This window comes from Panicum virgatum, chromosome 1K (assembly GCF_016808335.1).
Source record: "Panicum virgatum strain AP13 chromosome 1K, P.virgatum_v5, whole genome shotgun sequence".
Lineage (NCBI taxonomy): Eukaryota > Viridiplantae > Streptophyta > Magnoliopsida > Poales > Poaceae > Panicum > Panicum virgatum.
In genome coordinates, this window is record NC_053136.1 from 33857570 (window position 1) to 33882875 (window position 25306).

General features: G+C 45.6%; 1 protein-coding gene and 1 pseudogene across 3 annotated transcripts; both read left to right on the plus strand.

Moving 5' to 3' along the window:
* Positions 1-2540: 2540 nt before the first annotated feature.
* Positions 2541-3770, plus strand: LOC120703548 (protein BIC1-like). Of its 3 annotated transcripts, none has more exons than XM_039987670.1 (2): positions 2541-3124; positions 3170-3770. In XM_039987670.1, exons 1-2 carry the CDS (start codon positions 2896-2898, stop codon positions 3433-3435), a joined length of 495 nt encoding a protein of 164 aa, XP_039843604.1. In that variant the 5' UTR covers positions 2541-2895; the 3' UTR covers positions 3436-3770. The 3 variants fall into 3 exon arrangements, with proteins under 3 accessions (XP_039843604.1, XP_039843610.1, XP_039843598.1); XM_039987676.1 differs by having other exon boundaries at positions 2542-3113; positions 3159-3770; XM_039987664.1 differs by having other exon boundaries at positions 2542-3770.
* An 8388-nt stretch (positions 3771-12158) lies between these two features.
* On the plus strand, positions 12159-15040 carry LOC120703568 (annotated as a pseudogene).
* The last annotated feature ends 10266 nt before the right edge of the window (positions 15041-25306 follow it).

Consider the following 25306-nt stretch of genomic DNA (forward strand, 5'->3'; position numbering starts at 1 on the left):
GGTTCGACCCAAATTTTTTTCATTTTGCAGTAGTTTTTACCTCTGAATTTGGATTAATTGTTGAAAAATGACTTGGATCAATTGCTGAAGAAGAATAAATATATTACTTCGCGATGACGCTTTTTGTATGTTATCTATCTTTCTGTTTATATTTTCATGTATCTTTTGAACTGTGAATTTGTGGACGTCTATACTTAAAACTCGGCCCGGGGTTCGACTCAATCCTGGTTCCGCCACTGGTCATTTGTATTTAAGTATATAACCGTGTCCTATATTGACTCTTTTTTCAATAAAAAGAGCTTTACTGAATAATAAACTTTCAGCCTCAGTAAACTAGCCGATACACACAACCTTTAATAAACATAAGAAAAGAGAAGAGCAATAAGACTCCATATTTAAGTAATTTTACAATTTGGACACACTCTTGGATTGGGTAATCACACTTTTGCAAATTCTCCTCTCCCACCCTCCTGCGCCCCTCTCCTTGAATGTTCAAATTTTCATAGTTTGCACGGAGAGGTTAAATAACACATATTATCAGGATCAACATATCTCCCAACACATATAAATCTACTATGCTCCAACTAGATGTAACATGACTTGAAATTAATAAAATTTTCCTTTTTGAAAAAAAACTTCAGAGAAATGTCTTCATGCGATTGAATTTGTTTTCTTAGTACAACATAGTGAGATGATCATAAACTTCATCATCATCCTACAACAGGATTCCATGGACAATGCATTTAAAGCACCTCACATATCTCAAAATTGAAGTCCAACCATTCTCTGATGACCGATTGACTAGTAGCATATGACCAGCAACCACAAATTAAAAGATGATCGATACGACTGACTTGATAACCGGAATCCTCTTGAGTGATAATTGTGCTTCTTATTTACACAGAAGCTCCATCAAACTGGAGCATTGGCCTCCAACTATTCTGACTTGATAACCGGAATCCCCTTAGCTTGAGCGATAATTCCGCCCTGGTAGGACATTGAGAGGGGATAAGTGCACCGGCAGTACCGTCGCTTCTCCAACGTAAACTATGTCAGTTTTATTCAAAGATCCCACGGCACAACAGAAGGGGGAGGAGGAACAATGATAGACGATTTCAAGGAGGAAAATGCTAAAAGGCGCCACCCTTGTCAGCCAGTTAGAGTGATGAGCAGAAGGCTTCGTTGTCATATGTTTGAACACCACAAACACCAACTATACCATTACACAAACTGTGCCGATGATAATCAATTCCTGCAAGTGAATACCGAAATCGGTGCAGATATGGACATGAACCGTCATTATTGTTACGACAAGATCCATGACATCTGCATTACGGCGGATCAAGCTACACATGTATCTTGATGCATAACTTCTTTTTACTTTGGAACATAGTACATAGCATACGCTCACAAACGCTCTTTCAACCTTTATCACTGAACTATGAATATGGGTGAATTACCCGAACATATCAGGTGCAAATCAATCTGTCCGTGCAAATTATGGAAACTTCAATTTGGGCCATCAGATCAACATCCAAGGAGAGGGGCGCAGAGAGGGGGAGGGGGGATTTGCAAAAGTGTGATTACCCAATCAAAGGGTGGATCTAGATTGTAAAATTATCCAATCCTCTATACCCCTTATATGTTGATCTGATGGCCCAGATTGAATTTTCTATAGTTTGCACGAAGAGGTTGGTTTGCACGTGATATGTTGCCTTCTAATATATGGGGTCACGAGGAGTACTGCACATAATAATTTGATGCACCTCCAAACATTTTCTAGTAGGTTCTATGCATGTAGCATTCCTCGATGGCGAACGGGTTTGTGTGAGTTGCGAGCACCAAGCCACAAGGGGCGCGAGACATGCCCCCTACAACGCAGATTTGGTGAGCGCAGGTGCTCCCCCCCACCCACCCCACCTATACACTCAGCTGCCGCCGGGCCTGACACCGCCACCGGCTATCCCACCCTGTCCCGCCGGGGCGCTATCGTGCCCCCTCGCCCACACCGCGCCCCCTCGCCCACGCCCACGCCGCCGTCTTTTCTAAGCCCAACGGGCATGATATTCCCAAAATCCGAACTCACTAAGTTGGCCGTCTTCCTCCACCACTCCGGCTGCCGGCCGCCGGCGACCGCCCCGCCCACCAACCATCCTGACGGCACCCGACGGTGTTGGTGCCGGCGTGCGGCGCGAATCTTGGCGCACATCGACCGAGTGCTCAGAGAGAGAACAGGAGCCGCCGCGCTCACCATAATATTTCCGTGCCCCCCTACAGCTACAGCTATAGCCCCTACTCCATCCAAATGAGAATCTGGACGCCAATCGAAGGGTCGTCGCGCGGCTGGGAGCGGCCGGCGCGGCGCCAAGTGGCCCCTGCAAAAAATCCGCCACACCCGCATCAACCCACTGGCCCTGGTGCGTCCAGCCAGGCCTGGGCCAGGCCCCCTCCCTCCCTCCCTCCATCCATCCCCAAGCCCACGCGCTGACACGCACAACGCGCCCCGGCCAAACAAAACAGCTTGCGCCGCAGGTCCATGCGTGGTCGCTCCCACCCGCCCCGGGCGCGGCCATCCCCCGCGCACCACGTAGCCGGGGCGAGCGCAGCCACACGCCGCCCCGCGGAGGCCACGCTCTCCTCCCAAGCACCATAACATCCGCCAGCGCCCCCGCCGCGCGCGCCACCGCCCGCTCCAACCCCAGCTTCTTTAACGTCTAGCAGCAGCCGCCCACCTCCACCCGCCCGCTCGCTCTCCTCCTCTCCGACCCACCGATCCCCAGCTGATCTTTTTCCGCTCCTCTCATTCCCTCCTCGGCTACTAGCTGCCAGTTGCACTTGCACCGCGCAGCATCTTGCTTTGTCCAGCGCGTGCAGCAGGAAGGGGCCGGGCTGTGCATGGCGCCGTCCGACTCTCAGCCGTGCACGCAGCAGCGGCCGCTGCCACCAGCGGGCGAGCTGCAGCAGCCGGCGGCGGCGGCGGTCTGCGACGTCGCCGCTTCGGACGACCGGGCGCCTGCGGCTGGGACGTCCGAGTCCCAGAAGGCGCCAGCGGAGGCGGCGGTGGCCAGCAAGGCTCTGGCGGCCGTGGAGCCGGAGAAGAAGAAGCAGGACAGGGCGGCGGCGGAGGATGCCGGGGAGGCCGTGGTGCCGCGGCGGCCGGCGGCGGCGGGGGCCGAGGAGAGCGCACGGGAGCGGCTGAAGCGGCACCGCACGGAGATGGCGGGCCGGGTGCGGATCCCGGACATGTGGGGCCAGGAGCGCCTGCTCAAGGACTGGGTCGACTGCGCCGTCTTCGACCGCCCGCTCGCCGCCACCACGGGGCTCCTCACCGCCCGCGACGCGCTCGTCGCCGAGTGCGCCGCCGCGCGCCGCCCGGCGGTGGTCTCGCACGGCCCCGCGGGGCGCACGCTCCGGGTCCAGAACGGCTGCTCGTGATCGCCTACTCGATCGCCTGCCGCGCGCGTGCATGCAGCTGAGATCAAGTCAAGTGCTTTTCTTTTCTTTTCTTTTTGCCCCCTACTACTTCTCGCTCTCTCCCTTCTCGATGATGTGATTAACTGATTACGTACACGTCTAGTCGAATCTCTGTTGGCCCGAATATGAATTTGATCGATAACCCCATCGAGTAATTAATACTCATGCTTGACTAGCACTGGTGGTTGTAATTAACGTAGTTGATCACCATTTTTAAGCATGCAACAATCTGTTTGGACCAACACTCCAGCTTAATTCGGGGGTGAATTCATCAAGAGCTCTTTATTTCCGTTTCATATGTTCATGTGTGGATTGAAAATTTCTCGTCCCTAGCTTGTGCCTACAAGCTAGACTTCTTGTGCATGCCTCTGCGATCCTATAATAATCTCTTGAACAACGCAGTTTAATTTTTCCCCCGGTAACGGAGTAAAACAATGCATCGGAATATTCAACTTATTTGCTGTGTGTTTTCTTTTGATGTGTGTCTTTCTCAGCGGCGGCGTATGGCAAATATTCTCTTTGCCTTGTGTGCCCGATACAGTGCACACGGCAAAGTCGTAAGCACACGGCAAATGTGCCGTTACCAGTAGTGATCTGAATAAGCGAGTGCTATCGCATGCGCTCATAAGTTCATTTGCTTGTTTTGTCATGAATTCATGTGTGCGCGTGCTTAATCACGCTCGTAGTCAAACTTTATTTACTACTGTACCACTGCCACAATAATCGCAAAGATCTCAAGCAGCGGCAAATATCTCTAGCCAATGAGGATAGCTTGAAGCAGCAGGAGCGCAGATTTAGATCTCCATGATGAAACCAGCACGAGATACTGCATCAACGTCTTACCGACGTGGCCTCCTGCCCTTCTTTCGTTTGATCGTCTTTCCGTTTGTGGAACAGATTCTCCCCCGCTTTACTGTACATGTTTTACGCACTAGCAGTCAACTAGCTAGTCCACCAATCCTCGGAAAAGTAATGAAAAGAAAAGAACATGTCACATTCACGGTATTTATACATGTGCACGCATGCATACCCATGATCTAGAGCCCTGAACATGAATAAAAAGCGAGATCCAAGTTATTAGGAGAAATTAATCAGGTGGATTTTCATCAAAAAGAAGAAATTGACAACTAAATTTGAGATCAAGAGGCGTTGAACAGCAAGATGTGGTTATTAGAATACACAATCAGACCCTCTTTGGAACCCAGGATTCTCAAAACACCGGAATATGGAAAAACTAGGAATCAAATGTCATTGTATCTTCAATCCTATGGAATAAGGAAACACATAAAAACTATATAGGAACGGCCATTTTGGATGGAAATTGGACGAGAGTGACATAAAGAAAACTTTTCATGATGTCTAACCTCTTGGTAGAATTATATTATATTCCTCCAAAATTGCTATGGAACAAAGCCGTTCCACATGAATTTCATGAGATTGGTAGGAATCCAATCCTTAATTTATTCCAAAGGTCCTTATAGAAAAATTCATATTGGAGCCAAATTTTATTAAATTCTTCCACTTTTTCGTTGTTCTAAAAGGAACCTCACGTCTCTTATCTCAACCATTCGAGCTGGGGACTATTTCTAGGCATGTGTATAGTCACCGGAAATGTGCCACGATATAGTATAACTAGCTAGCTAGAGAGATTCAAGAAGAACCAATCAACAAATGATCCATCACATAGAAGATCATTAACTTAATGTCGAGGATAATTTGACTTCGTAAATCTCGAGTATATAAATCTTTCAGCTCAGTCTCTCGGAGGTGCTCATAGGGATAGAGTTGCATGCATGTATTCATAAAAGGTGAGTGTGCGTGCGTTTGTGAGCATCCGTGTTTGTACTGTGTTTCGTCGCAAACAGGATAATTTGACATATATGTGACCAAGAGAATGGATGGCTACCTAGCTGGTGAACTTGATAGCTGATGCTAGCTGGAACAAATGCTCTCTCTCTCTCTCTCTCTCTCTCTCTCTCTCTCTCTCTCTATATATATATATATATATATATATATATATATATATATATATATATATATATATATATATATATATATATATTACTGTACTATCATAACTGCATTCACAAGATAGTTCTCCCTATAGCGAAATTAGGTATAAATTAACAATCTCTAAACGGATTTGCTACTTTGCAAACTTGATGTGTGCTAACAAACCTGGCACAACTCATAATATTAAGAATTTTGTACTCCCTTCATGTAATATATGATGAGATACACATGTGGGAGTAGCTACAAGCAAGTGTAGAATGGAATTTTCCTATATTTTGAAGAGTATGTACATGGAGTATGTGATCACACTTGAACATCTGTGATGGTATATACATTAGGTATGTAACGATATATGAAGTATGTAGACATACTTATTTTATATACTAATAATAAAGTATAATCATATATATTTAAAAGAGTAAATTGCACTCCAGGTCCCCAAACTTGTCCCGAAGTTTCGCTTGGGTCCCCAAACTCGCAAATCGGGCATCTGGGTCCCTAAATTCAACTTTGCGGTTCATTGACAGTCCAAAACCTGCCAGCGCAGCACCCTTTGCCCACGTGGAATGCCACGCGGGACCTGCTATAGGGTGCTTTTGCGAAAACCCCCCTTCCCTTGTAGTTTTTGTCAAACCCTAGTCCCCCGCGTCTCCTCGCCTGCCATCCCCAAATCGGATAGGGTTGCTCTGCTCCCCTTCGCTCACCCCGCCGCCGTAGCCACGGTCCCGCCGCCGCCGCCTCCTCCCTTGCAGGTGCCATGCACAGCGAGTCGAGCGCGTCGGCCTCGAATCCGAGTAGTCAGCTCCCACTCATCTAGTGCACGGAATGCGGAGGGGCCAGAGTCATGGTGCGCCGGTCGCGGAAGGAGTGGAGCAAAGGGCGACTCTTCTTTTGCTGTCCGTTCTACAAGGTGAGTGATCTTTCCTTGGCAATGCAGAATTGAGGTGAACGTTGTGCTTATTGAGTTATCGCCATGTAGATGGATGGCTCCGGCTGTCCGTTTTGGTACTGGGAAGAGGATTACGTCAAGGTGCTAGAGCAGAAGAGAATCCTTGGTCATGGTGGCAGGATGCAGGCACAAGTTGAAGCTGGTGGCAGCGCTATGGGCCGGATTGGATTGCATACAGAAGGAAGTGAAGGTGGCAAAGAGGTGGTGAATTGGATGAAAATTTTGTGCATTGTTAGTGTTTGTATGCTGTTAGTGCAGGTGCTGAACTTGTTTGTTACCCTCATGAAGTGAAAGAAACAAGTTCTGGTAACCTTGTGTACTAGTAATGGCAGGTGTTTGGAAATGTATCCCAGAATTAGTAGCATGTGTAGGAGTACTCTATATGTAGCTATGTATGCAGTGCAATGTATGAACTCTATGGTCAGCTAATGGAAGATCTATGCAATGTCATTCATCGTCTCATGAATTGAGAGCACATAGTGAACCAGATTAAGCATCCATTCATTGTAGCTTGCAATCTGTCATTGTTTTCAGATTTTTGACCATACTGTGTACCATACTGTCAGAGTTTGGACAGCAAAATAGTAGATGTGAGCATATCCTATTCTAGCTTTCCCATAGAGTTCTTTCCCATATTATGTACACAAAAGACAACTATGCGCTATACAAAAGCTTCATAGAGGCGTAGACAAAAGCTTGCATCCTGGCTGTACAAAAGTATTGTCTGAACTAATTGCCTAATCCTTCCTTCCCGCAGCTATTTTCTTCTTCCTTCCTGCTGGTGGCTGCTTCTTCTTCTTTTCTGGTGCAGGGTTCTTTCTTGCCTTCTTGGTCATCTTAGCTCTGCCCTCTTTGGTTGCTGTGGTGGATGGCCTAGGTCTTGGTGCAGGTAGGTTGGACTGGATGAAGTCACAGTATGGAAGAGGTTCTGCTCTTTCACCAACTCTGCTTGTTTGTGTTGGCTGCAAAAAAAATGGTCATCAAGAAATGTATTAGACAATTTGGTTACCAGTTGTGTTAGAGCATGATTGCTTACCAGTTCACTCATCTGAGCTGTCATTGGGTTAGGAATTTGTTCCTGAATTGGCATTGCATCTATGTACCTGAGGTTGTGCACTTCCTACAATATTGAAAACAGATGTAGTGATAAGTTTGGATAACATGACACCAGAAATGGTGGGAGGTATGCTAATACCTGAATCAACACATGGTCTTCAGCATTGTCTGTTTGTGCTGGTGTAGCCTTCCTCTTCAGCAGTTGCTTTGGCGTAAGACGAACCCTTTTCAGAGAGCACCCTGCAATGTTGTGGCCAGATTCCTTGCAGTGTGAACAATGCATCTCCACTCCATGCCTTGTCATCTTGGACCCCTCTTTTTCTTGAACTTCATGAGGCAGCTTTCTCCTTGACTTTCTTGGCCTCCCAACCTTCTTCTCATACACTGGAGGCAGAACTTTTGGGGCACCAACAACATTAAACCAAGTACTCTTATCTGCACATGGCCATATGTTGAAACCATAAGCAGTAGCAAATGCCTCAACAGAGTAGCATTTAGGCACAACTGATTCTGTGGGTATTCTTTCATGCCTCAAGCAAGAGATTGCATGGCTGCATGGTAATCCTATCAGATCCCACCTCCTACAGTAACAATGTCTGCCAATAATGTCTACAATGTACTGAAAGTCACCAGATTGCACCTCAAAAACACCTTTACCAGCTGGAACTGCATAGCAAGTGTTGGCAAACTGTGCATTCTTGAGCAGCTTCTTCCTTATTTTGGGACACACATGACCAGAGTCACTCCATTTATCAAGCATCTCTTTCTGTTTATTGTAGTGTCTGGTCATGAGCTGTCCCTTAATCTTTTGCAGCATATTAAGAATTGGCAACTCTCTGGCATCTCTTTCAGGAGAATGTCACACTTGGGACACTCACTGAAGAAAGCCCTCACCCAAGTGTTAGGTGGCATCTATTCCAACCAATCATAGGCATCTTTATCCAGAGGCTTCATTAATTCCATATTCATGTTCCACTTCCTTACAGAACTGGATCTAGCACATGCCCACAACTGGTTCTTGAGATTCTCCCCTTTGAAGTGCATCTGGAAGTTTTGGTAAAGGTGCCTCACACAGAATCTATGCTCGGCCTCTGAAAATACTTACTGCACAGCAGGAATTAGCCCTTTTTGTTTGTCTGTCATTATTGTCCAAGTGTAGGTGTTATCTATGCCCAGATCTTCTTTAAGTTTCTGCAAGAACCATTTCCAGGTTGCCAGAGACTCCACCTCAACAACAGCAATTGCTATTGGGTATATGCAATCATTTGGATCCATGCCAACAGCAGTAAGGAGCTGTCCACCAAACTTGGTCTTTATGTGGCATCCATCCAAGCAAATGATTGGCCTACAAGCACTAAGAAACCCCCTTTTGCAAGCATCCAAGGACATGTAACATGTACTAAAATGGCCTTCACTCAGGTTCAGAGTAAATGTGGTTCCAGGATTAGTCCTCCTCAATTCATAGCCATAATTCCAGAGCTCATTGTACTATTCTACCTCATCGCCATATATTTTGTTCAGTGCCATCCTCCTTGATCTCCAAAGCTTGGTCCTTGAGGGTGTCAAATTCCAGTCTTTCTGGATAGTTTTGGCAAAATTAGTCAAGTTCATCTTTTCATCAGCTCTGAAAGTCTCCAAATACTTCTCTGACAGCCATCTAGCAGTGCATCTCTTGAGAACCCACTCTCTCTCTGACAGTTATGAGTTCCACAAAAGGTCTTCACCATGAAATCTTTAACCCTGCTGTCAAAGGATGCATACATGTTCCATGGACACCCATCTGCACAGTGTGCTCTAACCCTCCTCTTATCATTCCTTGGCATCTTTATTTCGACCCTTTCCCTCAAACTGTATTCTGTGATAGCTTTCCTCAACATCTCAATAGAAGGAAACAACATCCCCACCTTAAAAATAGGATTGTCCATGTCTTCTTCCTTAAAGGTTTTGAACTTCAAGTTCAATCCTTTCCCATGAGATGACTCTGGTAGCTCCAATTCATCATCTGTTGAATCATAATCCAGTTCTGCATCATACACCATTACATCTTCAGTGCCTATCTTCTTACCCTTTGTTGTACCATCATCAATGTACTCCTCCACCACACTGTCAACAAAAAGGTCATCATCCTCATCTTCAACCTCATAGTCACTATCCATAAAGTCAGAGTCTTTGCCATCATCACTTTCAGGCTCACTTTCTGCCACTTGGTCATCCAAACTGGACTTAAGGTTCTTGTAAAATGCTGGGAGTTTCTCACCCTCCTTCTTCTCTACATAAATAGACTTTTTGGGACTGATCACCTTTGGCAGTACAGCAATTGGATCCAACACAATATCATCATAAGCTTTTGCAACTTGATTCTGGTGATCAAAGTACAATACAAAGTTCTTAACCTTATGAGTTATCTGCTTCATCACTATTGTTTCTTCATCTGAGCTCACAATCTTTAAGCCATCAGCTACAGACTTACCAGGCAGCAACCAATAGATCCTAAGCTTGGGTGAACTCACATCATATCCTAGCATTGCAATCATCTCTTCAGTCCAGAAAAAGGACCAACTTTTCCCATCACAGTAATCAAACCAAGAAACTTGTCCATCCACATACGTCCGGTTAACCCCAATTCCACAGAAAAAACTAGCATGATGGACCTCTACTGAGAACTCTGTAGACTTAGGGCCTACAACGAAATCGAAAGTGCAAGAACTGAAGCTAAACACAAATGAAATCGAAATCAGGACTGGAATCAGCAATCCTAGACGAAACCCAACCTTCCGAACTCCTACCAAACCCTAGCTTCTACCAGGGCAAAGGATCTCACCATACTCAGGCGCTGGATCCCCTTCCATGCGCCGAATCGGAGCCATCGAGCTCCTTGCCGCCTCCAATGCGCGATGCTTCACGGAGCTCCAGTCCCCTTGCGTGCTTCTCACCGTCGAACCCCGTTGCCCTCGCCGCCGCCACCTCCCCCTTGCCGCCGAACCCTGCTGCCGCCAGTCGCCTTTCTCCCCTCTCAGCTGGGGCAGGCGAGGAGACGCGAGGGACTAGGGTTTGACAAAAACTACAAGGGAAGGGGGTTTTCGCAAAAGCACCCTACAGCAGGTCCCGCGTGGCATTCCACGTGGGCAAAGGGTGCTGCGCTGGCAGGTTTTGGACTGTCAATGAACCGCAAAGTTGAATTTAGGGACCCAGATGCACGATTTGCGAGTTTGGGGACCCAAGCCAAACTTCGGGACAAGTTTGGGGACCTAGAGTGCAATTTACTCTATTTAAAAAATAGAACTGCTTTTGAAATTTTTCATGTGTATACCTTTGAAGTATGTTAGAATAAGTATATAAACATACTCAAAGTGATAAATGAGTATGCGAACGTACACACGATGGTATACTGATGATGAGAGTAGCTACACGCGAGTGTAGAAAAAACTCGTCTACACACACACTTTTAACATTTAGCATAAGCTAATTAGTATATTAAAAACCAAGGGAGTAACTAATATGTAAATACATGATGTTAACTGGATATTAAATTCAAATTTAATATTGAATACTCCGTCTATACATATGTATTTTAGGACATTGATACTATCTTCAGTATATACCACTTAGACCAATAAAATATGTAGAAGTAAATTGTTTCAAATTGAAAGAGTTACAAATCATGATAGTTGGTTTCACCATGAATCTAGTAACATCATTTTGATGTTTTCAAATTTTATAATTTTTCTTCCAATGATAGTTTGACTAAGTACACACCTCGAGCATTTATATTTATGGACCTATGGAGTATGACTGTATGTATAAATGATCTCAACATGTATAAAGAATTACGCCAAGTTACTGGAAGTTTGGTACACATCTAAAGAGGCATTAGCCTCAACACTCACTGATTGCACATGGGCCCTTTTGCTTTTGGTCCACTCGAAATCCGACTCCGAACATTTGGTAGCCCAAAAGCAGAAACAACACCAGATCTTTAGAAGGCCTGTTTTTTTTTTGTCTCTTGGTAGGTTTGTGGACTGATTCTGTAGTTAAGTTTAGTTTTTTCTTCAGTTTTGGTCCAGTAAGAAGCCCAAAGATTTTCAATTCCATCAGGCCACAAAAGATCAATACCTCCTCCTCCCCCGACTTTCAAGCACCAATAATCTCTATCTCTACTACTAAAAAGAGACTAAGGTCACTCCCCCCCCTCGTCGTCCTTCTCTTCGTACGTCGCCCCCACCCTTTGGTATCGTCCGTCCTCCAGCGAACGTCGAGCGTCCGTTTTGCCACCTGCGATCCTCCTCCGTTAGATCGTGTTTGTATCATGTGATCCCAGTAATTCTGCCGCCTACCCAGCGCCCGCCCGCAAATCTCGCCGCCTACCCAGCGCCTCCGCGCGCCCGCCGGCTAATCTCGCTCGCCTAGCACTCACACGTCCTCCGCGTACCGCCGCCACCTCCAACTCTGGCGCACACAGTAGCAGCAGCGCGGTGGGATGGTCGCATATCCACGGCGCGTGCGTCGCCGCCACGCCCTTCCGTGAGCCGACTTTGCCTCGGGTTCGTCTCTCTCCAATTATTTCTCCCTCCCCCCCCCCCCCCCCCCCCCCCAATTCCGAGTTCCTGATTTTAGCTGTTCATGAATTTGAGCAAAGACTCATGGTTTCTCCTCGCCTCGCCCCTAGATTCCGGTCGGATGGAAGGCGGCAGTGGATTCGACGGCGCAACCATGAAGAGGTGGCGGAGCAGCGCGGTGAGGAGGCCTAGGCCGAAGGGCGGCCCTGCCGCGGACCGGCGGGACAACACCATCTCCCCTCCGTCGCCGTCGACGTCGTCCAGTAGCGGCCCGAGGAGGCTGCTGGTTACTTCAGACGAGAACGCCGGCGGCGTCTACGGGGCCAGCGGAGGCGGGAGTTCCTTCTCAATGCCCCATTGCCGGAGTGCACCACCAAGGGGAGCATCCGGCTATGTTCCGAGGCCGCGGGCGGTGGAGCCAGGATGGCCGAGGGTAGCAGCCATGTTGCTCAGCCTGAGGGGATACGTGTCGTTCGACCTCGGGCGGTGGCAAGCCGGGGACGGTGAAGCTGAAGATCCAGAACGTGTTGCCGAAACCGAACCCTGATGTAGTGGATTCCAGGTCTTTGCCAGCGAAGCCTCCTCGGCCAGAAGATTCACGTCACCAGCAAAAGGTTAGTAATCTAGCAAGTGCCTGGAACCATTGTATTTATTTTGTATGGTGTGCTTGCATGCATTTGCACCGAATTCCTACATAATTTGATTCCAGAAAAGAATAGCCACCTTCTGAAATTGAATGGAAAACTAGCTGATTTTGCTAAATTAAAAAAGCCACACATTTGGCAAATGATTCAAAAGGATGATCTGCTTGTAGACAGAAGGTGCAAAAGATTCTGACAAGTTATCCTTTTCAAGAGATAAGAAATCCAGAAAGGAGAGGTTAGTTGAAGAAGCAATCAGCCAAAGTTCAGAGAGAACTGTCTTATACTGTCCGGAAGAGTAGGAGGCTTGCTAAAAAATCTGTATTGGACAATGAAATAGGTGAGGACTATGATACAAGTAATATTGGAACTCCTGAAGATTGGGATGGTAATGCTCCTTAGCTTAAGAACAAAGGAGGCAATAGCTCTAAGAAGAATGCCTCAAAGAAAATTAAAATTAAGAGCAAGGCGTATGAGGTTGACAATGAGTTCGTTACTTCCCGATCAAGTAGAGATGGCAAGTAAAGATCTAGGGAATCAGTTGATGATGATAATTCTGAAGAGGAACCAACCACAGACAGTGAACCTGAGAAGTGAACCTCTCACGACCCGTCGTCGTGCCCTTCAATCATGGATGGATGTGAGCGGCAGTACTGTTGAGTTCCCTGATGGTCTACCTCTGACTCCTTCAAGAAGTACGTGTAAATTAATGAATAGAGTAGACCCTTTCATGTGTTTCTGTAAGTATGTAAATTGTTGCGCAGTAATGGTTGAGTATAAAGTTTAATTTGCCTGCATGTTTGTTCTGACGCACCATCAGTATCTTGTTCATGTCTTCTGTTCAGTTTCCCTTTTCCCCTAATTGATTGCTCCTTTCATGGGGTTCATGTAGGTTACATTGGTAGATTTACATGCTTATGGATTTCGTGGGCGAAATAATTTTCTGCTCCTATGTACTTGAACACTGAGTACTCGTGGTTTAGGGGAGGGAGACGATTCGGGAGGTCCATGCTGCAGCTACACAATGGTAAGAAATTCTTTTACTGCTTTATGTACTGGATTTATGTGACGCTGCGTGCGTTGCTATGGGTAAAACAAATTTTCTCTATTAAAATCAATTTTCATTATATAAAATAAGATCATTTTGTATGATCACATGTATCCCCATCGTATTGTGTCATTTAAAATAGATCTTGTGAAGTCATTTGTGAAGTTCTAATGTTTTGCCTCACACTAAGATGGAACTATACTCTAAACTATGGTAGAATGATAGCATCTCTGCAATTTGTTCAGTATAATGATTATCTGTTCAATGTCTTTATGTCAGGCTCCAGCTGATGTGTTACAAATATCTTTGTGACAATTTGATCGCTGAGATTTTCTAGCAGAGAATTTCTTTAGCTATTTTAACCTGGACACCAACTGCTTGTTGTCAGATGATGTCAAGCAGTATCTATGTCTCACCTTTAAACTTTGTGTTTTTTCCCTAATAGTTCTCAGGCAATTTACTGTTGATGGCCGACCAGTTTATTCATGGCAAATCATTCAATTCCATGTGCTAGGAAATTGCAGTGCTGCAGAAATCCAGGAAGTGTATGCTAGAGTTGTTTTTCTGGCTGTCTGTTTGGATATTCATGCTACCATCTACAGCATATTTTATAATCCTTGTGAATTATAATTTTTGACATGGTTTCTGCTTGCAGGCCTTTGAAGATATGTTGAAATATTTCAAGGCTACCTGCCATACTCTACCACGGTCTGGAAAATCACTACTCGTGAGGTAAATGTGAGTTACAGGCTTACAGTCTAAACATCAGTAACCAGTTGTATGGCAAATCAGTATTCTCTAGACCATGGCAGATATATTATATATAGTGTAATTTCCTAATGCTTTATTTACTGGTGCAGATGTGAACCACAGTCAGACCATTACTTGCTTGATGAATACCAGTTCACTTATGACCCTAGGTGGTTCAAGGATCAAATCCAGGAAGTCCTAAGCTTTTGGCAAGGATCACGGGAACCTAAATTTGTCACTGAAGAGGAGAGGTGGAAATGCAGTTTCTGCAAATTCGCACCAAAATGCCCGATGATCACTTCCACATCAAGGTGTTGACACTAACCAAAACATGCTCAGATTTGGGTGGAGCTTGGTGAAATATTTGACACTGAGCTGAAGAACCAAAAGTAGTATTATTGACTGAAGAACCAAAAGTAGTATTATTGAAGGAATATTTGAAATGCCTTGCATTAATTCTTTTGTGTGTTCTGTTTTCTTCCCGGATGAAGAAATGTAACTTTGTCTCTCACATATTATTGATTGGCGATAGAATTCTGTTCTTGTTGCTTAAGGGCCTTGTAGCCTCTGCTCATTCTGCTCCAGACACGATTAGATATCTTGCTGATGCTTTTCCTCTAACCACCTATTGGCCTATCGAACTGTCATGAAGACAACATATCAGTGACGATGTAACCATGACGTGGCCTATGCCTGTCGCCATTGTATGAATAAGATGGCTGCCAAGTGCCAAGCTTTTGGGGGCATTGGGTTCATACTTTTACTGGTAGTTAAATACTTGATGGCTTGGAACCCATTATGTACACGAAACATAAAATTAAAATTAAGGTTATTTATGCCTTTCCAGGTGCCTGGTTGTGTTTATCACTAAGATGTGCAAGGGATTCATATTCTTCATATTTTAGGAGCTATTCATAAAGATATAAAGTCGGGCTATTTCTAAATGATTTGGTAGTTGTTTTGTACTTAATGTCCCGTAGCAACGCACGGGCATAGATCTAGTAATATATAATGTCGTTAACGTTGATGGACTTCTTTAAAAAAAGGTATGAACAGTTGTGCTTAGTCTTTTATTCAAAAAAAAGTTATGCTTAGTCCAAAACTCGAACTTGGATGGACATATCCCATCAAAAGGAACCTAACCAATTTATGTTGTCCCATGTTATTCATAGAAAATAAAATAGATAAGTCATGTTGCAAGTTATCTACGGGTGGCTTTTATATAACACCCAATGGGTGAATGACATACAAACAATACAGGTAACAAATAAATGGCAATATCTATCTATCTATCTATCTATCTATATATATATATATATATATATATATATATATATATATATATATATATATATATATATGCCAATCAAAGCGGACTTAATTAAAGAGAGAATACTTGAACAAGAAAAGGTTGCGCTTCTTGTCCTGTCCTTTTGTTTCGTCATGTGCAGTAGTCATTCCGTCGCCACACAAATCCGTATCCATGCCGGAGCGAGTCCTATTTGTTGACACGGAATCGCGCCAACAAACTCGAATGTGCTAGAATGAGTGAACGATCGTCAAAACGATCAACACCTGCGAAACCCTGGGCAGGCCGGTCTGCCCAGTGCTGCCGACCGGTCTGTCCGGTGCAAGCAGAGCGTCGCCGGAAACCTAGAACAGCGAGCTTGGGAGGGACCCCGTCGGAGCTCGTGAACGTAGGGTTGCTCTGAGGTCAGCAGGCCACTCAGAACGTCTTCAAACGCCGTCGAGACGAAGGAAGAAAGCAATCTAGGGCTGGAAAAGGCTAGGGTTTGAGAGATAAAAAGTAATGCGATTTTTGTATTGATTCGATTGAGAATAACCTCAATCGGTCTTAGCCTTTATATTTATAGACCGGGGAAGACGTACCCCTTCACGAGTAGGATTACATAATGACTCTTTACAAAAACCCTAATTCTACTTGGACTGTAAAGACCAGACCGGTCGGCCTTGGCAGATGCCAAATTTGGCTGTCAACATATGCCCCCTACTTTTTAGTGAGTTTACAATCTAAAAACCGGTCAGACCGGTCGGCCTTGGCAGGTGCCAAATTTGGCTGTCAACATATGCCCCCCTACTTTTTAGTGAGTTTACAATCTAAAAAGCAAAACAGAAGTATTCTATACAACACTAAGGCCTAAAAACACTGCTAAGGACGATTTTCATGAATCGGTCATCTCTTCTTCATGCATCTTGCCACACGCTTGGGTAGAATTTCTTCAAGTACTTCACATTGATAGCTCTAGGTAGTCGATCTCCTTGCAGCGTCTCCATCATGTAGAAATTCCCGAAGATAACTTTAACAACCCTATATGGACCCTCCAAACTCGGTGACCACTTACCAAACTTATTGCTTTTCATCCCAAAAGGTAATATTGTTTTCCAAACTAGATCTCCAACCTGAAAAGATTTATCTTTTACCTTCTTGTTGTAAGCTCTAGCAACTCGAAGCTTATCCTTCTCAATCTCTTTTAAGGCCTTCATCCGCTTGTCGGTCACCTCATCAATATTATCCATCATTGAATTATAATAATCAACGGCAGAAAGATCACTTTGCTTAGCCAATCTATAAGCGCCTAGATTTAGCTCAACGGGTAAAATGGACTCTTGACCATATACAAACTCAAAAGGAGTAATCTTGGTAGCACCATGATGAGATATACTAAGAGCCCACAATGCTTCAAATAACACTTCATGCCACCTCTTAGTATTTTCTTCTATTTTCTTCTTGATAAGCTTGATCAAAATCTCATTACTTGACTCGGCCTGTCCATTGGCCTGAGCCGCTGTTGGAGCCACTCTGCGTTGGACCGGTCTGACCCACCAGTCTGACCGGTCGGCTCTGATGGCCGATCTGAAAAGGACCAGTCTAACCGGTTGTGCGACCCAGTCTATCCGGTTGCTCCTGAGTTGCCTGCTGGAGTCATCTTTACAGCATTAAGTGATTTAGCCGATTTTCCATCGGCTTTAGAGTTGTAGGAACGAAACCCTCCTTGGTGCAGCTGATGAGCTCATAATCGGACAGATCTAAGCCCGATAAGCACTTGATGTTGTCATTGGCACCAATGGAGTTGGAATCGGCGGTAGCAATAAAGGAGGAAGTATCACCAGGTACAATCTCAACTTCATCGTCGATCCACTGAATAAGAAATTGATGCAAGGTAGACAAAACACATTGATTGGCATGAATCCAATCACGCCCAAGTATTAAACTAAAGTTACCTTGCACCTCGGAGACGAAAAAAGCTGTAGCAAGCGTCTTGCTTCCAATGGTCAACTCCATGGAAGCAACCCATTTGGCACCAATGGGATCACCTCCACCCACGCCGCTAACCGTCATGTTGGTCTTGATCAGCTCTTCGTCCTTCCTGCCAAGCTTCTTGTACAATGAGTAGGGCATAAGATTTACAATAGCCCCACCATCCACTAACATGCAAGAAATCGGCTTTCCATTAAGATGTCCCCTCATCTAGAGAGCCTTCAAATGGTTATCTGATTCCTTGGGCTTCTGAAACACAGCATCACGAGGCCCAAATTGAAGATGAGCCACCTCCTCTTTGGGAATTATGAGGTAATCCGAAGACATATGCATAATGTTGATCTCCAAATTGTTGCGCTCCGGGGACGCCTTATAATCCACCAGTTCCTCTTCTTCCGTTGCTGGAAGAGCTGGTTCCACTTCATCAACTCGAGAAACCGAAATAGGCACCGCTAATTCGACTGTGCTCTCTGCACTGGGCTCAATCGGTCTGACCGGTGGCTCAGGGCGGTCTGACCGGTTGGGAACACCGGTCTGACCGGTCACCGGGGTCGGTTTGACCAGTCCTTCTGCTGGCTGGTCAACCATCTTGACCTGCCATGCCTTACCTTGAGGGATCATGGGTCTGTATTTGTTGAAGTATTCATCCCTCCCCTTCTCTGCTTCCTGCTCCCTTTTTTTCTTGTTGCGAAGATGTTGGAGCTTCCTCTTTTGGGTATGCGTCAACCCCTCGGGACACCAACGGGGTTGATGGTACTTGTCCGCCACCTTACTGCCACCAGCCGCATAATTGTTAGCAGTAAAAGGTTTCTGGACAGGAGGAACAGAAGAAGTAATCGATTTATCAATCACCATCGGCTCTTTACCCTTATCTTGCACAACCACCTTAATCTCACCGATTTGGACAACAGTATCAGGTTTGGCCTTCTCTAGAGTAGCTTCTTGTTGCACCTCTGACTTTTTTTCCTTCACACGGTACTCAACCCGCGGAGGAACAAATCGCGCCGGCCTCTGCTGAGACCAGTCTGATCGGTCATAGGGGACTGGTCTGACTGGTGGTACCTGCTGAGCTGGACCAGATTGGTGTGCTCCGAATCGGTCATGTACTGGCATCCTGGACCTTTCCTCTCTCTGATATGGTGGTGGGTATGGCATTGGAAAGCACTGGAGCCAAATCCCCTCATGTTCTCACACTGGATTAACTGCGTTTGACGCCGGTGGAGACCAAGGCATAATATCATATACCTTCTGAGGAGGAAACTATGAATAATCACCCCTGCACCTGACGAAATACCTCCTTGGAGGTGAAGCATTGCCCCCAACACGGCGGTGAATGAGGTCTCTTTTTTAATAGCTGTTGACGCTTCTTAAAGCGTCAATTTACGTACCGCAAGTGCACGGATCGTGGTAGCTTTTCCCTTAGAGTACTCCCCCAAGGTTTATCATCCGTGGATCGGAAACGAACCGACTAGGGTTTACCATCTAATCTATCAAATCTATCCTAAACATGAAGCGAAGATTGCATATAAATTGAACACTTGATAGATATGAATGAAGTATAAGTGTTCATCACACCCACAACCGTAGATGAGATAACACAACCAAGGAGCTAGGGCCTATCGTCTCTAGGTACGGTTCTAGTGAAAAAGGTGATCAAAGCATAGATTGCATCTCAACTAAAGGTACACGAAATCATCTCTCAGAAAGGCAGCTCGCAAGCGGCCTACTTTCCCAAGGTAGCCGGTGCGAGGTGCGTGTCGACGCCTAAGGTTTCCCAAAGCTTTACCCCAGACTCCCATGGTACTCGCCATCGATCCTATTCCACATCATGTCATCGCTAGAACTTTTCCCTCTGCCATGCTGTCACCACACCAGGGTAATCAACCACTAGCTAAAACATGCTACCTCAATGTATCCGCAAGATGTAGACTAATTACCACGAATAGATCTAATCTTACTATGAACATATGGATGCATTACATATGAGAAAGAAAGCATGCATTGAAATAGACCAAAGTCGAGACAACTAGAATAAAGAGTAGATTGATATCACCATCGTGTGTGTACATACCCCGACGAATGTTGGGGATGACTCTCAAACCCCACCATGGCACAACCTCGCAGGGAGGCCATGGCGGCTAGGGGTGGCCTAAGCCATCTCCTAGGTACCCTCGAAGACTTGCGGCGGCCGTCGTCTCCCTCCGGTCTTAGCCATAGGTTTTCGTCGAGTTCTGGGTGGATTGGATCCCCTCCCTTGGGCGCCTAGGGGGTTTTATTTATGCCCTTGGGGAGCCTTGGGGCGTGTTCCACCTTGCCTTGCACGAGATCTTTCTTGGGAGAGAAGCAAACTTGGTTTCCATAAAATCAGCCTCGTCCAGATTTTCCTGTTTCGTAGCCCTTCATTGCCGACGCCATATATCCTATGTCCGGACTCTAAATAATGCAAATTCGGTGTCCAGATTGTGTGCCACGAAATTATCTCCAACTTTGGTATTCATTGCTTTCCTTGGAAACGAAGATAAGATCCCCAAAACAGCCTCGTAAGAAAATCTGTCTGATTTCGGACTTGTCTGCGCAGCAGGTATTTCGGGGGTCATATCTCCTAGCTCCTTGACCCGAATTGGGCCTTCCATATGTCCAAATCGAAGCACTCATCGAGGCCCACAACTTTGGTATTCAACATTTTTCCATTAGAGGCCGTTTAAGTCTCTGAATCCGCACCGAAATATCATGCTGTTTGCGCGAATATCTCTCGGGCTGAGTTGATCTCATGGGTAAACCTCCAAATCTCAAGCCTATCTTCCTTCATGTGGCTTTTCTCGACATTTTGACTTTCTTCACCTTTACATGTGGGCTTTAGACGTCATTATCTCCGCGATTTAGATAGGGGTGCTTGTCGTCCAAGCTCCAGCATCTTCTGTTTAAGTCCCCAGAGTTTTACGGCTTCGTGCTTTGGTCCTTGGGCTCTCTTGGAAGGTGGATGTGTATGAATGGGCTACGAATCAATATGGGCTTTGGTCCTTCCTTTGGGCTTTGGCCTTCGTCTTTCTCCGTGTTAGCGCTCGATCACGGGCCTCATCATTTCATACTCCAAAATATGCCAAAAACCTGCAAAAACGAAGTTCCTCCAAAATATATATATGCAAATGTTAAAATGACCAATAATTAGGCCGGGGTTAGGACGGTTAGTGATTTTGATATTGAATTCATGTCATTATCAAGGATAAATAAGGGGTAAAACGGGTACTTAAGGAGCGCCAACAATAGCCGATCTTGCTAAACGGCCTTAGTGTACTTGTTCAATAACTGTCCAAAGGTAGGTCCCTGATTCGCACGCCTTCCTTGTATCTTTGGCACATTCGTTTTCCAAGTACCCTCTTCCGGACGTTTCAGCTTGAAAGTCCGGGGTTGCTCCCTGGGCCGGTCCGACCGGTTGATGCTACCGGTCTGACCAGTTGCGCCTGGACAACGGGCTGACTAGATGAACTTGCTTGCCCCCCGGGCTTAGGAGCATTAACAAAAATCCTCAAAGTTGGCTTCCCATCATGAGTCTTTTCAGCAACGACTTCTCGGGCCAGAATCTTGTCATTTACATTCATCGGCCTTGAATCTCTAATCACCACATTATTCCCTTGAGCCCCTTCGGCTTGCTCCGGCTGAAGGAGAACCTTTGGATTATTCAGTTCCAAAGTGTGGACAGGAAAGGGAGTCTTGTCCACTTGCATATCAGAAAGCACCAATTGTCTTTCATCTACAGCCGATTGGATCTGTCGACAGAAAACATTACAATCATTAGTAGCATGCGAGAAAAAATTATGCCACTTACAATACGCATGCCTTTTTAGTTCTTCCAACGGTGGTATAGCATGAGATAAACGAATGTTTCCATGCTTAAGCAATTCATCAAAAATTCTATCGCACTTAGAAATATCAAAAGTAAACTTTATCTCATTCTGCCGATTCTTTTGAATCGGCTTAAGCGAAGGACACGTAGAAGATTTATCCTTTGATGGCCAAACAAACTCAGCGGTATATACTCCTTTTCCTCATCGTCCGAACAATCAGAATCATTTTCAACAACATGTGTGTTGGACCGATGAGGCTTAAAGGAATCTTTAGAATTTTTATATTTAAATTCAACACCAACAGCTCGCATTTGTAAATGATTAACCGTAATGAAATCAAAACCCTCAAGTTTCTCTTTCAAATAAGAACGCAAGCCATTAAATGTCAAATCCGCCAAATCTTTTTCCGAAAGAGATGAATTGAAACATCGATTTTTCAAAGCTTTAAACCTTTGGAAATAATCCAAAACCGATTCATCTCGGTTTTGTTTAACCGATGTTAAGTCTAGCAATCTAACTTTGGCTTCCCCACTAAATAAGTGATCATGAAATTCACGCTCTAATTGATTCCAATTTAACATCGATCTCGGCGCAAGCGAGGAAAACCAAGAAGAAGCGGGTCCGGTCAAAGATAAAGAAAATAAGCGAACGCGCAAAGCATCGTTAAGACCCGCTTCTCCCAATTGCAAGATATATTGACTAACATGCTCCCAAGTTGTACGAGAATCATCACCATTAAATTTAACAAACTCAGAAACGCGCCAACCAACAGGATATGAAACAAAATCCACCTCGGGAGGATACGGCATTTGAAATAAACGCGACCCACCCATATCAATCCCAAGTTTAGATTTGAGCACACCAACCAAATCCTCTTTAAACCTGTTGAAATCGGCCTGATAAGTACCGCTGGCCGATGCATGCGAAGAGGACGAAGCACTTTGTGTGGTAGGACCGGTGTAAGCCATGTTAGTGTTAGAAATCGGTCCTCGGTGAGGTCCAGATCCCTACTGTGACGTAGCATGAAGCCCGGTATGCATCACTATCTCATTAGTTCGGCTAGGGACGGCCAAATTATGGACGGAAGTGTGCGGCGCAGAGTGCGTTGGATACTGGCCCATTGGACCGGTCGTGTAACCGGTCTGACCGCCAACACCGGTCTGACCGGTCGAGGAGACCGGTGGGACCGGTGGCGCGTGGACAGTAGATGGCAGTGGTGTTTGCCCTGGGAACGAGTTCGGCGGCATCCCAAAGAATTGATCCTGGGTAGCAGATGTGCCAGCCAAATTCGCTTCTGGAATATAAGTGCCATCCTCGACGCTTTTGCCCTTTTTTAGTGCCTCAATCTAATCATTGAGCCCAGCAAAACTCTCTCCCGCGGCTACTTGTGCAGCAGATATTTTCGAATCTACCATAAAAGAGAATTGCTTGACTAATTCAGAGGGATCATTGGGAAGTACCTCGACCTTGTCTTGGTTCAGCTTGAATGATGGCTTCACGAACTCCCCGACCCTCTTGAATAGGCCTCCTCGCTTCTTCTTGAATCCCTGAAGGAAGTGCTCCCTCAGGTGCTCTTCAACAATGAGGTAGGTCTTGCGCTCGTCTTCAGTGAGCTCCTCTATGGTTGCCTTGATGATGTTGTCGTTGTGGATTTCACCATGAGTACCCATCTTTCCGGAGAAGCTAGATTAGATCGGTTTTAAAACCAGATAGATCTGTCCCCAGTGGAGTCGCCAAAAAGTATGTTGACACAGAACCGCGCCAACACACTCGAATGTGCTAGAACGAGTGAACGATCGTCAAAACGATCAACACCCGCGAAACCCTGGGCAGGCCGGTCTGACCGGTGCTGCCGACCGGTCTAACCGATGCAAGCAGGGTGTCGCCGAAAACCTAGAACAGTGAGCTCGGGAGGGACCCCGTCGAAGCTCGTAAATGTAGGGTTTCTCTGAGGTCGGCAGGCCACTCAGAACGTCTTCAAACGCCGTCGAGATGAAGGAAGAAAGCAATCTATGGTTGGAAAAGGCTAGGGTTTGAGAGATAAAAAGTAATGCGATTTTTGTATTGATTCGATTGGAAATAACCTCAATCGGCCTTAGGCTTTATATTTATAGGCCGGGGAAGACGTATCCCTTCACGAGTATGATTACATAAAAACTCTTTACAAAAACTCTAATTCTACTCGGACTGTACAGACCAGACCGGTCTGACCGATCGGCCCGACCGGTCAGACCGGTCGGCCTTGGCAGGTGCCAAATTTGGCTGTCAACACTATTAAAGTCAAGGGTATCTAGTTGAATAGCCACTATTTTTAGATAAAAAATTGTATATGTAGCATATACTATGTATATAATTAAAAATTGAAAATAACACTACAAAACAGACCCTTAAGTAACAATTTCTCTTGTGGACCAAAAAAATCTCAGTAGCCTAATCAGACAGTTCCCCCTCCCGGGCCTCCCGTCTCCACTCCCAATTCCGCCCGCTTCTATATAAAAAAAAAAAATCCGCCCGCTGTGCGCCCCCATCTCGCCCTAGCCGCCGGCCTATTGCCCTCCCGTCCCGGCCGTCTTGCCACCCCACCCGTTGCCCGCTGCCGTCACCTCACAGCCCGCCGCCCCGGCCGTCTCGCCTTGGGCTCGCGTCTGGGTCCTGCTCCAGCCGCCTTCCTCGTCGAGCTCACCCACGCCGGCATGCCGCGTAGCCGTGCAGGGGCGCACCGCGGCCACTGTGCAGCCGTGCAGGCAGGCGCGCAGCCACGCAGGGGGCAGGGCCTCCTCGCATGTTGCACTCGCGCAGAGCAAGAGCTAGCCAGTGCTCAGCGAAGTGAACCAAGGTGAGGATTCAAGAATTTATCCATATTTTGTGAATATATCATTGCAATTTGCAATTTGTGATTACTTATGGACTTATGGTTTTTTGAAAAATTAGCAGCAATGCAGTGAGGTTTTTTTCTCTAAAAGTTAAATACTTGTAATTTATAGGTTTGAACTATGAAAATGAATAAAAGTGGCAGTGACAGTACTAATTTGATATCTTTCTTACAAGCGATGGATAAGGACATCATAAAGTATTTTCAAGTCATGAAGGATGTAAAATTATCTTGTAATTTGTAAACATCCTTATCAGTGCTATTTGTTATTTTACTCTATTTATTTCAGATGTTCCCACTTTGAAATGATGATAATTTAGTGCATCTATTATCTATATGTCGAACAATTTCAAGTTATGAACCATTTATATTATCGGTAAAAAATTTACACGATTTGAAAATTTTGTATACCCACCCTAAATTCTAGACCTGCCCCTTTATCCAGGTCGATCGTAAAACACTATAAGGCCCTCCACAGTATACTTCAAGAGTGATGCTCAAAGAGAAGATTGCGGCATCACTCTCCGCGCCGCAGTCAGCGATGCCTGTGCCAAAAATTCTAGCAGCGGTGCTTGTTTGTAGGTGCACCGATACCCTGTTGATTAAAAAAAGGAAAAGTAAAATCTGTGTACTTGATTCCTTGTACTGCTCAGGTAAGGTAGCGAGCGAGTGCAGTGGATGAATGAAGCTCAAATACAGATTCATTTTTTTTCAGTTTGTGGGACCCACGAGTGATGCTTGAACGCTGCAACAGTAAATACAATTCTAGCTTCTCTCTGATGTGGCACTAGGGAATAGTTTGGGCATCACTCGCATTGTTGA

Bases quoted from the DNA above. Each gene is read 5' to 3' on its own strand.
- LOC120703548 (XM_039987664.1), top strand. From the start codon at position 2,896: ATGGCGCCGTCCGACTCTCAGCCGTGCACGCAGCAGCGGCCGCTGCCA.